Below are 10,336 nucleotides of genomic sequence, written 5' to 3'. Positions count from 1 at the left end.
GACTATTAATGATTGTTTTCTCAAGTGTGGCCCAGGTCTGTGGATGGAGTGTGAGTAAGGAGCCGTTCTCTGACAAGCAAACAAGCTGTCGGTGTTTAGAAACTCCCTTAGAGACACGGGTCCTTTGTTTCATTTCTCACTCCGCAACATGACAAAGAGGAAGAATTTAGGTGGAGCTGATGTAAACTAGGGAAAACATACTGTGTTCTTCCTTCAGTTTGCATCCTGGGAACATGAAGGACAGGGCCATAAAGATGATGAAGAGCATGCTCATTCTCCTCATTTTGCTGGGAGTAGTATCTGGTAAGAACATGATTTCATTACGTTGCTAAAATTAGAACGCTGTTGGCTGTTATACTTTTTCTCGGGAGCTTTATAATACATGTTTAGGGATCAGACACAGATGGAAAAATCAAGTAACAATTATTTTCCTACTGAAATAGATTGAGCTCTGTGGTTACAGCAATGTAATGAAGAAGAGAATGACTCCTTGCTAAGAAACTTGGCTGGAGGAGGCACTTCAGTGTGCAGTAGCCACTGCTCAGTGTGACACTGTTGAAGTGGGAAAGGAGGTCAGTTCTCCAAGAAACAGTATTTCATATTAATGCTTCAGTATTCTCCTTTCTGCCTGGTGGATGAAGGGAAAGTGGTGAATGTAATTTTTCTGGATTTTATTAAGGCTTTTGATACTGTCCCTCACAGCATCCTTCTGCTGTCCCACTGTGGGATGAGCAGGTTCGTGGTGTGGTGGGTGAAGAACTGGCTGAAGGGCAGAGCTCAAAGGGTTGTAGTGAATGGGGCTACATCTGGCTGGTGACTGCTCACCAGCGGTGTGCCTCAGGGTTCGATTCTAGGGCCAGTTCTGTTCAATATATTTGCCAATGATCTGGATGCAGGAGTTGAATGTACCTTTAGCAAGTTTGCAGATGATCCCAAACTGGGAGGTGCTGTTGACTCCCCTGAGGGACAGGAGGCCTTGCAGAGGGATCTACATAGATTGGAGCGTTGGGCAATGATTAACGGGATGAAATTTAACAAGTCCAAATGCTGCTTTCTGCAGATAGGATGGAGTAATATCAGACACAAGAATTAATTGGGAGAGAAATGGTGGGAGGGCAGCCCTGCAGAAAGGTATCAGGGGTGCTGGTCGGCAGCAGGCTCAACATGAGTCAGCAGTGCCCTGGCAGCCGAGAGGGCAAACCCCATCCTGGGGTGCGTCAAACACAGCATGAGCAGCCGGTCAAAAGAGGTGATTATCATGCTGTATTCAGCACTGGTGCAGCCTCACCTGGCGTGCTGTGTGCAGTTCGGGCGCCACAGTTTAAGAAGGATGTGAAGGTCTTTGAATGTGCCCAGAGGATGGCAACAAAGCTGGTGGAAGGGCTGGAAGGAGTGTCCTCTGAGGAGCGGCTGAGGACTCTGGGCTTGTCCAGTCTGGAGACAAGGAGGCTGAGGGGTGACCTCATTGCTCTCTACAGCTTCCTGAGGAGAGGAAGTGAAGAGGGAGGTGTTGAGCTCTTCTCCCTGGTATCCAAGGATAGGACATATGGGAATGGTTCAAGTTGTGCCAGGGGAGGTTTAGACTTGACATAAGAAAGCATTTCTTTACTGAGAGGGTGGTCAGACACTGGAACAGGCTTCCTAGAGGGGCAGTCAATGCCCCAGGCCCGTCAGTGTTTAAGAGGCATTTGGACAATGCCCTTAACACCATACATGAAGCTTTGGTCAGCCCTGAATTTGTCAGGCAGTTGAACTAGATGCTCGTTGTGGGTCCCTTCCAACTTGAATAGTCTATTCTATTTCCTTCTATTTCTATTTGTTTAAATAAAACAAGTAACCAAACAGGACCAAAGAGAAAAACATTTGCGAGAATATTAGTAGGGTAATATTGGTATCTTTGCCCAGTGTAAAAACATGGGAGAATTGCCAATACGAATATGGGCACATTAGCAATTTAAAGTGGATCTTCAAACTGCAGTCTCTGTGTCTCATGGAGCACTTATTTTTGCTAGTAGCAAGCTATCTGCTCGGGAAGGGTCACTCTGTTCTCAAGGAATTGAAAGAGTTATGCCAGTCCTCAGGAACCTGTTAGTATTTGGTGGTTTTCCTTATGTACCCAAAACTGTGGTCAGGACACTACGTTTGGATGTCAACTTTCCTTGAAGGAAGGAAAAGTGATTTTTCTAATCTGCATGGTTATGGAGAGAGAAAAGCTTGAAGGCATGACTCAAGCACACTGTGAAGACTAACAAACCACACGCAAATAAGACTGAAATGTACATATACTTCCCAAAGTTAGTCACAGAATCACAGACTGGTTTGGATTGGAAGGGACCTTAAAGATCATCTAGTTCCACCCCCCCTGCCATGGGCAGGGACACCTTCCACTAGACCAGGTTGCTCAAAGCCTCATCCAGCCTGGCCTTGAACACTTCCAGGGATGGGGCATCCACAGCTTCTCTGGGCACCCTGTTCCAGTGCCTCACCACCCTCTCTGTGAAGAAATCTCATGATTGCTTTGCCTTGGACTCAGCATTTGTCAATGTTTGGGGTTGGTAATTCTGATAAATAATGTATTAAGTTGCTTCAGGCATGTTTTGTTCTCCAAAGTAAGGGGGTAAGCAAGGACTTGTGAATATGGGGGGAGGGCTTTTGTAAAATAATTTGGAAGAAGAAGCCCTTTAGATGCAGTACTGAACATTTCCGTTAAAAAGAAAGGACGAGAATTAAAACCTTATGATTTAGAAAGACAAATCCTGAATAAACAGCCAATGAAATCTTTAGAGAGAATATAAAAATAGGAACTCTTTCTGCATTTCTAAATGTTATAAATTATTTCATTGATTTTATGAATGGTTTCCTTTAATGAACTGCGGGTTGCAGAGAGAATTGAATTCATCAGGTACTGTCTACAGGAGATTATATTCAAAATACAGCTCCACTTAGGGGCATGTTTCCCTGTAAGCCCCTCTGAGCTCAGTCTCATTTTCATGGACAATTTCTGCTGCTGATGTTTTCCAGAATCTTTAAGAATATTGATAAAAACTCAGTCCTTCACTGGGTCCTGCTTCCACTGCCACAATTCAGTAATGGCTCAGCTGGACTCAGTCCTAGCAGGGTGTCAGTGTGACCTGTTTAGATGAACCCTTACAGCTGGTTCCCACCTCAGTCTCCCACATCCCAGCCTGTACCTCACCCTCCTACAGAGCATTGCCAAAGCCTTTTTTCCCATAAATGCCAGAGTAATCCCAGTGATCCATGGTCCTCCTGCATCTCGAATGTGGGATCATGGGAACCTCCATGCAATTGCAGAAGGGCTCCCGGGAAGTGCCTCAGCTGTGTCTTACTGGTGCCTGAGGCCATGGGCTCAGAAGAGACTTTCCCAGAGGCAAACTCTCCCACCACAGTCTAGTGCAGCTGGTTCCCTGAAAAACACCACCCATGCTTCCCCCTTCTCCTCCCCACAATGCAGTGAGGCTTGCAGGCTGCAAGAGGAAGAACTTGAGGTGCCTGATAGAGTCATGCTGCTAAAAGAGGTGCTTCAGGAAACCCTGCAAGGACAAGTGCCTCCTGGGGTGGGATGCAGGAAGAAGGGGGACGGTGGGACTCCATGCATTGTCCTGTGAACTCATCTACTGCTATTAGTTTTCCTTCTCATGTATCAAAGGCACTGGGATCCTAAGTCTTCTCTGAATCTATGAGGAACAGTTACTTGAGAGACAGTAATAGGAGCAATGTCTTATCACGCAAAGGCCGTATGTGGTCTATCTCTAAAATTCTCCAAAATTTTGCTAGGGATGCAGGGAAACGAGATCTTGGATAGTTGGGCAAAAGTCACCAAGGCTTCTTCTAATGTCGTTGGAAAGCCTTGGAGCTGACCTCCCTCTCCAGACTGAAGACCCTGCTGCTGTTGGAGGAATGGCAAATAGAGTGACTATGTGGGAGCTGATGTGGGCTTGTCTTTCACGAACACATGAGAAGGGACAAAGGGAGGTGGTTCTGTGCCACACTGCAGAGGTGTCGCAAAGCAGCAGATTGCCCTTTGGCATTACATTCCCAAGCTCCAGGCTGAGTCTGAGCATCCAAGCGGAAACATGCTGCAGCCCTAATGGCCTCAGACTAGTTCCTGTGGCAGCGTTTTGCTTTGCAGCTGCCCAGCGAAAATAAAGACTTAAAGGAGCTTTTGCTACAGTAATTGCTGGTGTAAGAACCGCCTGGCCAGGCCCTTGAGTGAGCAGGATCTGCCTCCGTCTTGGCACGCGGTGTGTAGGAAGTTTTACTCGAACACAGCCAGCTTTCTTAGCAAGTGTTTTGGACAAGCCGGGGAAACCTCCTCCCAGCAACATTCAGCCACGCCACAGTGAGATACACAGTCTGGTTAGGGATGTCTTGATTTATGTTTTCTAGACACTCTTTATGAAACAAAGCACTGCAGGCCTTTGTTAAAATAACAAAACCCTCAAGCTAAACAGCAGAGCAAGCACAGGTTTTGTTTTGGCGAGTCCGGAGGCCTGCTTGAGCAGCAAGGAGCTCATAGGAGGCCATGAGACACCACAGCACACTGTGCTGCTTCGGGGTGCGTTTGGGGGGCCTACATCTCCCCTAAGGAATGAAGAGTGCTCTTCCAGCCTCAAAGCAGGAGACTGCACAGCACAACATCCCAAAGCGGTTGCTAGCTCACACTGCCAATGGGCCAGGCATGCACATAGCTATGCTAGAAAGAGGGAAAAGGGCACTGCAAACGGCGTAATTCAGCAAAAAAAAAATTGCTTCTTTAACATCCAGGTCTGTGGGATTCAAGGTGCTTTTTGATGTGATTAGTGCACAAGGCAGCAATTAGCACAGGGGGTGAAAAATAATAATTGAAACGTGTTCAGTTTCTTTGCTTCTATATAAAGGCATATATGAAGGCAAATGGTGCAGTAACAACAGGACTTCAGCATCACCCACTCTAGATGACAACAGTATTACTGAATTACAGAATTTTTTTTTTTTTTTTTTTTTTTTTTTGCCATTAGCACTGGATTTACTACTCTGCAATGCCACCATTCATAAGCAAAAAGAGAATCAGGCCATTTTGTGCTCATTAATGGCAGCTCTCAGCACAAGCTGTGTGCTCCTGCCAGCCTAAGATTCCCAGAAGTAATTTTACATTCATTTTCATCTTGCAGGAAGAAGAACCCGGTTGCTTAAAGGCTTACCTGCAACAAGCACTGTTGAAGAAAATGCAGCAGCTGGTGTTTCAGTTTATACCTTTAATGTAACAGCATCTCCATTGCCTTCTGAAGGTGTTGCAATACTTCCTACCATAGTAAATTCAAATCCACTTACAGAGGCTTTTGCTATTGAAGCAATAGGAGATCTCGAATACAGGGTGAGTTTTACGTTTAGCTTTGGCAATGTTCAGTCATGTAGGCTGATGTTTCCTGGATTACTGAGCACTGACAGCGCACAGTGACTCATCTTTTAATCAGAAAAGAATTGCAAATGCAAACTGTGGTAGTATTTGGACATGCTGCAATAGATATGACAAATGAGTAGCAATAGTCATTATAATTATTAATTGCAACTAGGCAAAAATGACTTATCACAATAATTCTATTTATTCTGTGATAGAAAAAAAATGATTTTTGGAAAATAAGAGGTGAAGGGCATATAGGGCCTGCTTCTGTTTTGAGGATTTGTCTATAGTTTTTCAACTTAATTTATATGAAATCATTGTGAATTTAAAGGGGCTTGTTTGAACCACATGCAGCTTCTGTTTGGCCACTCACTTAGAATTAAGATTAATTTGACTCACTTCCAAAATAAAGTAAGCTGAGTTAGATCAAAGTCATATTTGGTCCATTCTCCTGTGATGAAAGGCTGAGAGAATTCGGCTTGTTCAGCCTGGAGAAGAGAAGGCTCCAGGGAGACCTTATTGCAGCCTTCCAGTACCTGAAGGGGCTACAAGGAAGCTGGAGGGGACTTTTTACAAGGGTCTGTAGTGACAGGACAAGGGGTAATGCATTTAAATTGAAAGTGGGGAGGTTTAGATCAGATATCAGGAAGAAGTTCTTCCTGGAGAGGGTGGTGAGGAACTGGAACAGGTTGCCCAGAGAAGCTGCGGATGCCCCATCCCTGGAAGTGTTCAAGGCCAGGCTGGATGAGGCTTTGAGCAACCTGGTCTAGTGGAAGGGGTCCCTGACCATGGCAGGGGGGTTGGAATTGGATGGTCTTTAAGGGCCCTTCCAACCCAAACCATTCTATGATTCTGTGATATTTGATTCTGAACGAAGGCTGTGACACACGAGGAAGTTATCTTGAGGTAAGTTATCACACTTTCACACATCTGTGATCTATTTCTGTCTATTGCGTGGTCTTGTCCTATGGCAAATGCAAAGCAATTTCTATTACTTCAGGCTAATTTTCATTGCTGGATAAATTAGCAAGTATTAGCTCACATTTGTCACTGGCAATGAGTGTTCAGATGCATGATAACTTGTCATCCTGTTGTAACTCACTTGTGCATCTGAGCCTGAACAGTGACACTGAAGATTGTCTTTAAATGGTACGGATAGACACTAAGTAGAGACTTAAAAAGTTAATTTGAATACATTTTGCTAGGTGTTTCAAAAGAAGTTCAGGTTTTCACAGAATTGACACAAGGGCTCTTTTCTGATTTCTGATTCTGATCTGTTTGCTGATGTTTCTGGGAGAAATTTTGGGTAAAGTAAGGTTGTGACCCCAGGTGGTTGTGGCTGATTGATTCGAACTGTCTGGACAGCTGCTGCTGTTCCTGTGCTCCTGCCTCCCAGCAGAATACAAAGCTCAGTTGTGCCAGCTCTGCTGGTTCTTTAACTGCTCCCCAGACAGATCAGTGATATGGTCAAAAAATCTCTCAGAAAAGCCCTCTTTCACCTGTGAAGCTGCACAAACTGGCTCAGCCGAGGGATTTAAGAGACAGATGGACATGGGTATTTCCCTGAAGCTGGCTTTATTGCCAGAGGATTCATAATGTGGGACTCCTTGTATGCATGTAGATAAAAAGTCTCTTCCTTGATTTGTTTTCGTGGCAGGCATGATGGAGAAATTGTTTTCCTAGCACAGTGCAGAGAGTGACACAAGGATAAAAATGAATGGCCAAGAAAGATATAGGCTGGAGACTGCTTCTTCCGAACGGCCAGCTTATATCTGTTTCTACCACAGCCCCATTACCAGAATGGGCTCTGAGGACTTGGTATGTCTTGCTGGAACTGTTGCTGGTTTCCCGGCTTCATAACTCACTGAAGGGACTAAGACAAAGAGTTTGGGATAGTGAATATCAGAGAAAATAATAGAGAAAGCTACATAGGAATTCTGGAAACTAGCAGCTGAGTAAACATACACAACTCATAAGGCAAAGGTAAAATGTTCATGGGTGTCTTTAGTTCATTTATTTGATAAGCATTGCTACTTTTAATGATTGATGCTATGTTGTAGCAGATTGGTACAATATTTTGCAAAAGTAATGTGATCCAAAATGAGATAGCTCTACCTACTGCCATTAAATCTTTGCTAAGGTATAGAAAAAGGCAGTATTTAATGTATGAACTATGGGGTTTGCAGATTAGCTAAGAACACAGGCTCTTTTGTATTTCTGAAGTCCATTTACTCCTGTTTCAGCAAGCTTAGGTAGCATCACGTTTGTTGATATGTTTTGGGATTTCTGAGAAAGTCAGTTGCTGAGAGCTGAGCCCTGCTCGCTTTACTCTTATTTGAAGAGTCCCATGGGCAGAAGATGTGCTGAATGCATTAAAAGGTACTGCTGCCCAAAGCTGCCTTGATGCTGTTAGTGATGCTCCCTCTGCATCCTGGGGGTGAACGTGGAGCAGGAAGCAGTGAGATTCTCAGGTGGAATGAGGGGTAGACAGTTACGGGGTGATTCAAAACCCCCTTCCATGAATTCTGTAGCTGCTTCAAGGGAGTGCAGTGCTGCCTTTATCAGTAAGCGTTGCTCCTGTCAGGAGGAGAGGTAACTTGTGGCTCACAGCTTATGCCAGTGGCAAGACATCCTCAAAAGCAGCCTAGAAAGAGACCGTCTAGATTCACATCTTCCCCTGCAAGGTGTCTATAAAGGAGGGTAGAAGATGTGTATTTAGGCAGTCTCCTGTAGTTACAACACCAATGAAGATATTTGGCAGGGAACTAGAGGGGTCCTCAGACAACATAATTTCTGCTTTGAACTGGACAGTTTCTCATTCTGAATTTATTCCAACTATTTACTGTATTTAGATTTCCAGCAAACATTCATTTTGGAGAGCAACCTTCCCATTGGTGTTACAAAAACCATCCCTTTGTAGGATGTTTTTTTCTAGCTTAGCATCACTTTTATGGAAAACTTCTATTTGCACAATACAGGAGAGGAGGATACTATCCAGTACACAGTACACAGTTTTCTCCTGCTGTTCTTCTGGACTCATCCTAAATCCAAAATTAATTTATTTAATGTTTTTTCATGGAATGTCAGTCTTGTGCTTGTACATCTTTTGTGTTAAGAGGTGATGTGCAGAGCTGGAAGCCTTTAAATAGAAAAACAACAAACAAAGCAAACGTTTGCGTTATTTCTGAATTAGTTCAACATTTTCACCAAACAATTCTGGTCTCTCTCTCATACAGTGTGCTCATCCAGCCCTCCTGCCTTTCTTTGGCTTCCAGCAAGTCTTCTCCCAGACAGAGCTTATACAAGGAAGGGGCTGGTACCTGCTAGACTATACAGTCTCCGGCTCTCCCACTCCTTATTGCAAGTGAAAGGTCTTCCCCCTTGTTGTCCCAACTCACAGAAATAGTGAAGCTGAACCAGTGTCCAGGGGGTTCCTCACACAACAGGTTCTTCAGTTGCTCCAACATGCCACAACATTTTTGTCTTTCCAATCTGTTTTTTTCACATTCCTGCCGCTGACAAGAAATGTGCCAGCAAGTAGAAGCTGATCTGTAATACTCACTGCTCACTGATGGAAAGTGTCTCTTTGCTCGTATTCACTCGTATAGACTGTAACTTACCTCTTGCATCATGTCCTAATAATAATTATTTCTTTTCAGGTTGTTACCACTGGAAACCCTGTCCTAGATTATGAAACCATGCCAAGGAGCTTTGATTTACAGATTTTTGTTGAAGATACAGCTGGGAGAACTGACCTTAACATGCTGACTGTCCATGTAATAGATAAAAATGAACGTCCTGTATTTCGAGGAAATATGGCAATTCAAAGTAAGATAGTGGTGGTATTTGTAAAGAACAATACTCGAAAAGATGACATCAGATTAAATAAAAACTATAGCTGCATACAGTACCTGTAGCTAAAGTGGTCTAAGCATTTTTTTTTAGGAAAACAAGGGAGGAACAGGACACTGCTTTTATCAAAGCTTTATTTTACACAAATATTTGGTATGCTTCATCTCTGGAGATGTCCTTTTAGTTTCTTGAAGCTTTGACCAAAAATGATTTAACCATTTTGAAGCACCTGAAGAATTAAAAGAAAGAAGAAGATTTTTTTATAGCATTAAATGTCTATGTTTTGGTTTTTTAATGAGATGAATACCTACCTAGAGGTATGTATTAGAAGCTTGAAGTTTGGTGGTAATATAACCATTGAGTATGGGTACATGTTTAAGTAGTTTGTTGAAAACTGGACTGATTTGGAGAAGCAAGGTAAATTTAGATAAATGTATATTGTGTATGTGCAAGAATTTCTGATCAAAAATTATAAACACATTGCTCTGCCAATGTTTTATGCTTGCATATTGCATTTGCACCTGCAGATGAGATATTAAGTGGAACGTCAGTTTGAAGAGTGAGATCTCAGAGATTGTGATGTATGGGGGTGCAGTTGGAAAGAGGCAAAGAGTACTGTCTCCTGCATGGGGCAGATGGTGTTAGCCAGGTTTACTTTCACACCACGGGCAAAGATGCTACAGGGAGGAGATTGCAGTAAGCTTAGGAATGAGGCTGGAGTGTCCAGACCTTGGCTGCTGTCAGTGCAGGCGTTGGATGCCATGCAGTACCTAATATAAGGGACAAAACCATCAATAAAAAGGATAGGAAATAATTGTCTTACTCTCTGAGTAATCTTATCTTGTTCATTTTCTAATGAGAGGGACCTGGAAAAAAATTGTACCATGAGGCAACACAGTGATGTGTGTTATGTGTTCACACACAAACAGAACAGTTCTGGTATTGGGTGAAAATATGCTCTTACTCTTTCATGAAGTACTGAGAGCCTCTTTGAAGCCTTGATATTCTAACAGCACTGTACGGAGCAGCAGTCAGTAAGTCAGTATTCAGGTTTTTTTCTGTTTGACTGTAATCCATTCATGG

General features: G+C 43.4%; 1 protein-coding gene across 1 annotated transcript in view; it reads left to right on the top strand.

The window, feature by feature from the left end:
- The first annotated feature begins 257 nt into the window (after positions 1 to 257).
- The window catches only part of CDHR3 (cadherin-related family member 3), a 39,693-nt gene continuing 29,614 nt past the window's right edge, over positions 258 to 10,336 (top strand). The window contains exons 1-3 of the mRNA XM_010161284.1: positions 258 to 303; positions 5,172 to 5,374; positions 9,061 to 9,229. Of these exons, the coding sequence (XP_010159586.1) occupies positions 258 to 303; positions 5,172 to 5,374; positions 9,061 to 9,229 (418 nt within the window). The remainder of the gene's footprint in view (positions 304 to 5,171; positions 5,375 to 9,060; positions 9,230 to 10,336) is intronic.

This window comes from Eurypyga helias, unplaced genomic scaffold, assembly GCF_000690775.1.
Source record: "Eurypyga helias isolate BGI_N326 unplaced genomic scaffold, ASM69077v1 scaffold29320, whole genome shotgun sequence".
NCBI lineage: Eukaryota > Metazoa > Chordata > Aves > Eurypygiformes > Eurypygidae > Eurypyga > Eurypyga helias.
The sequence above is the reverse complement of the archived record's forward strand: the minus strand, read 5'-3'. Positions and strand labels throughout refer to the sequence as shown.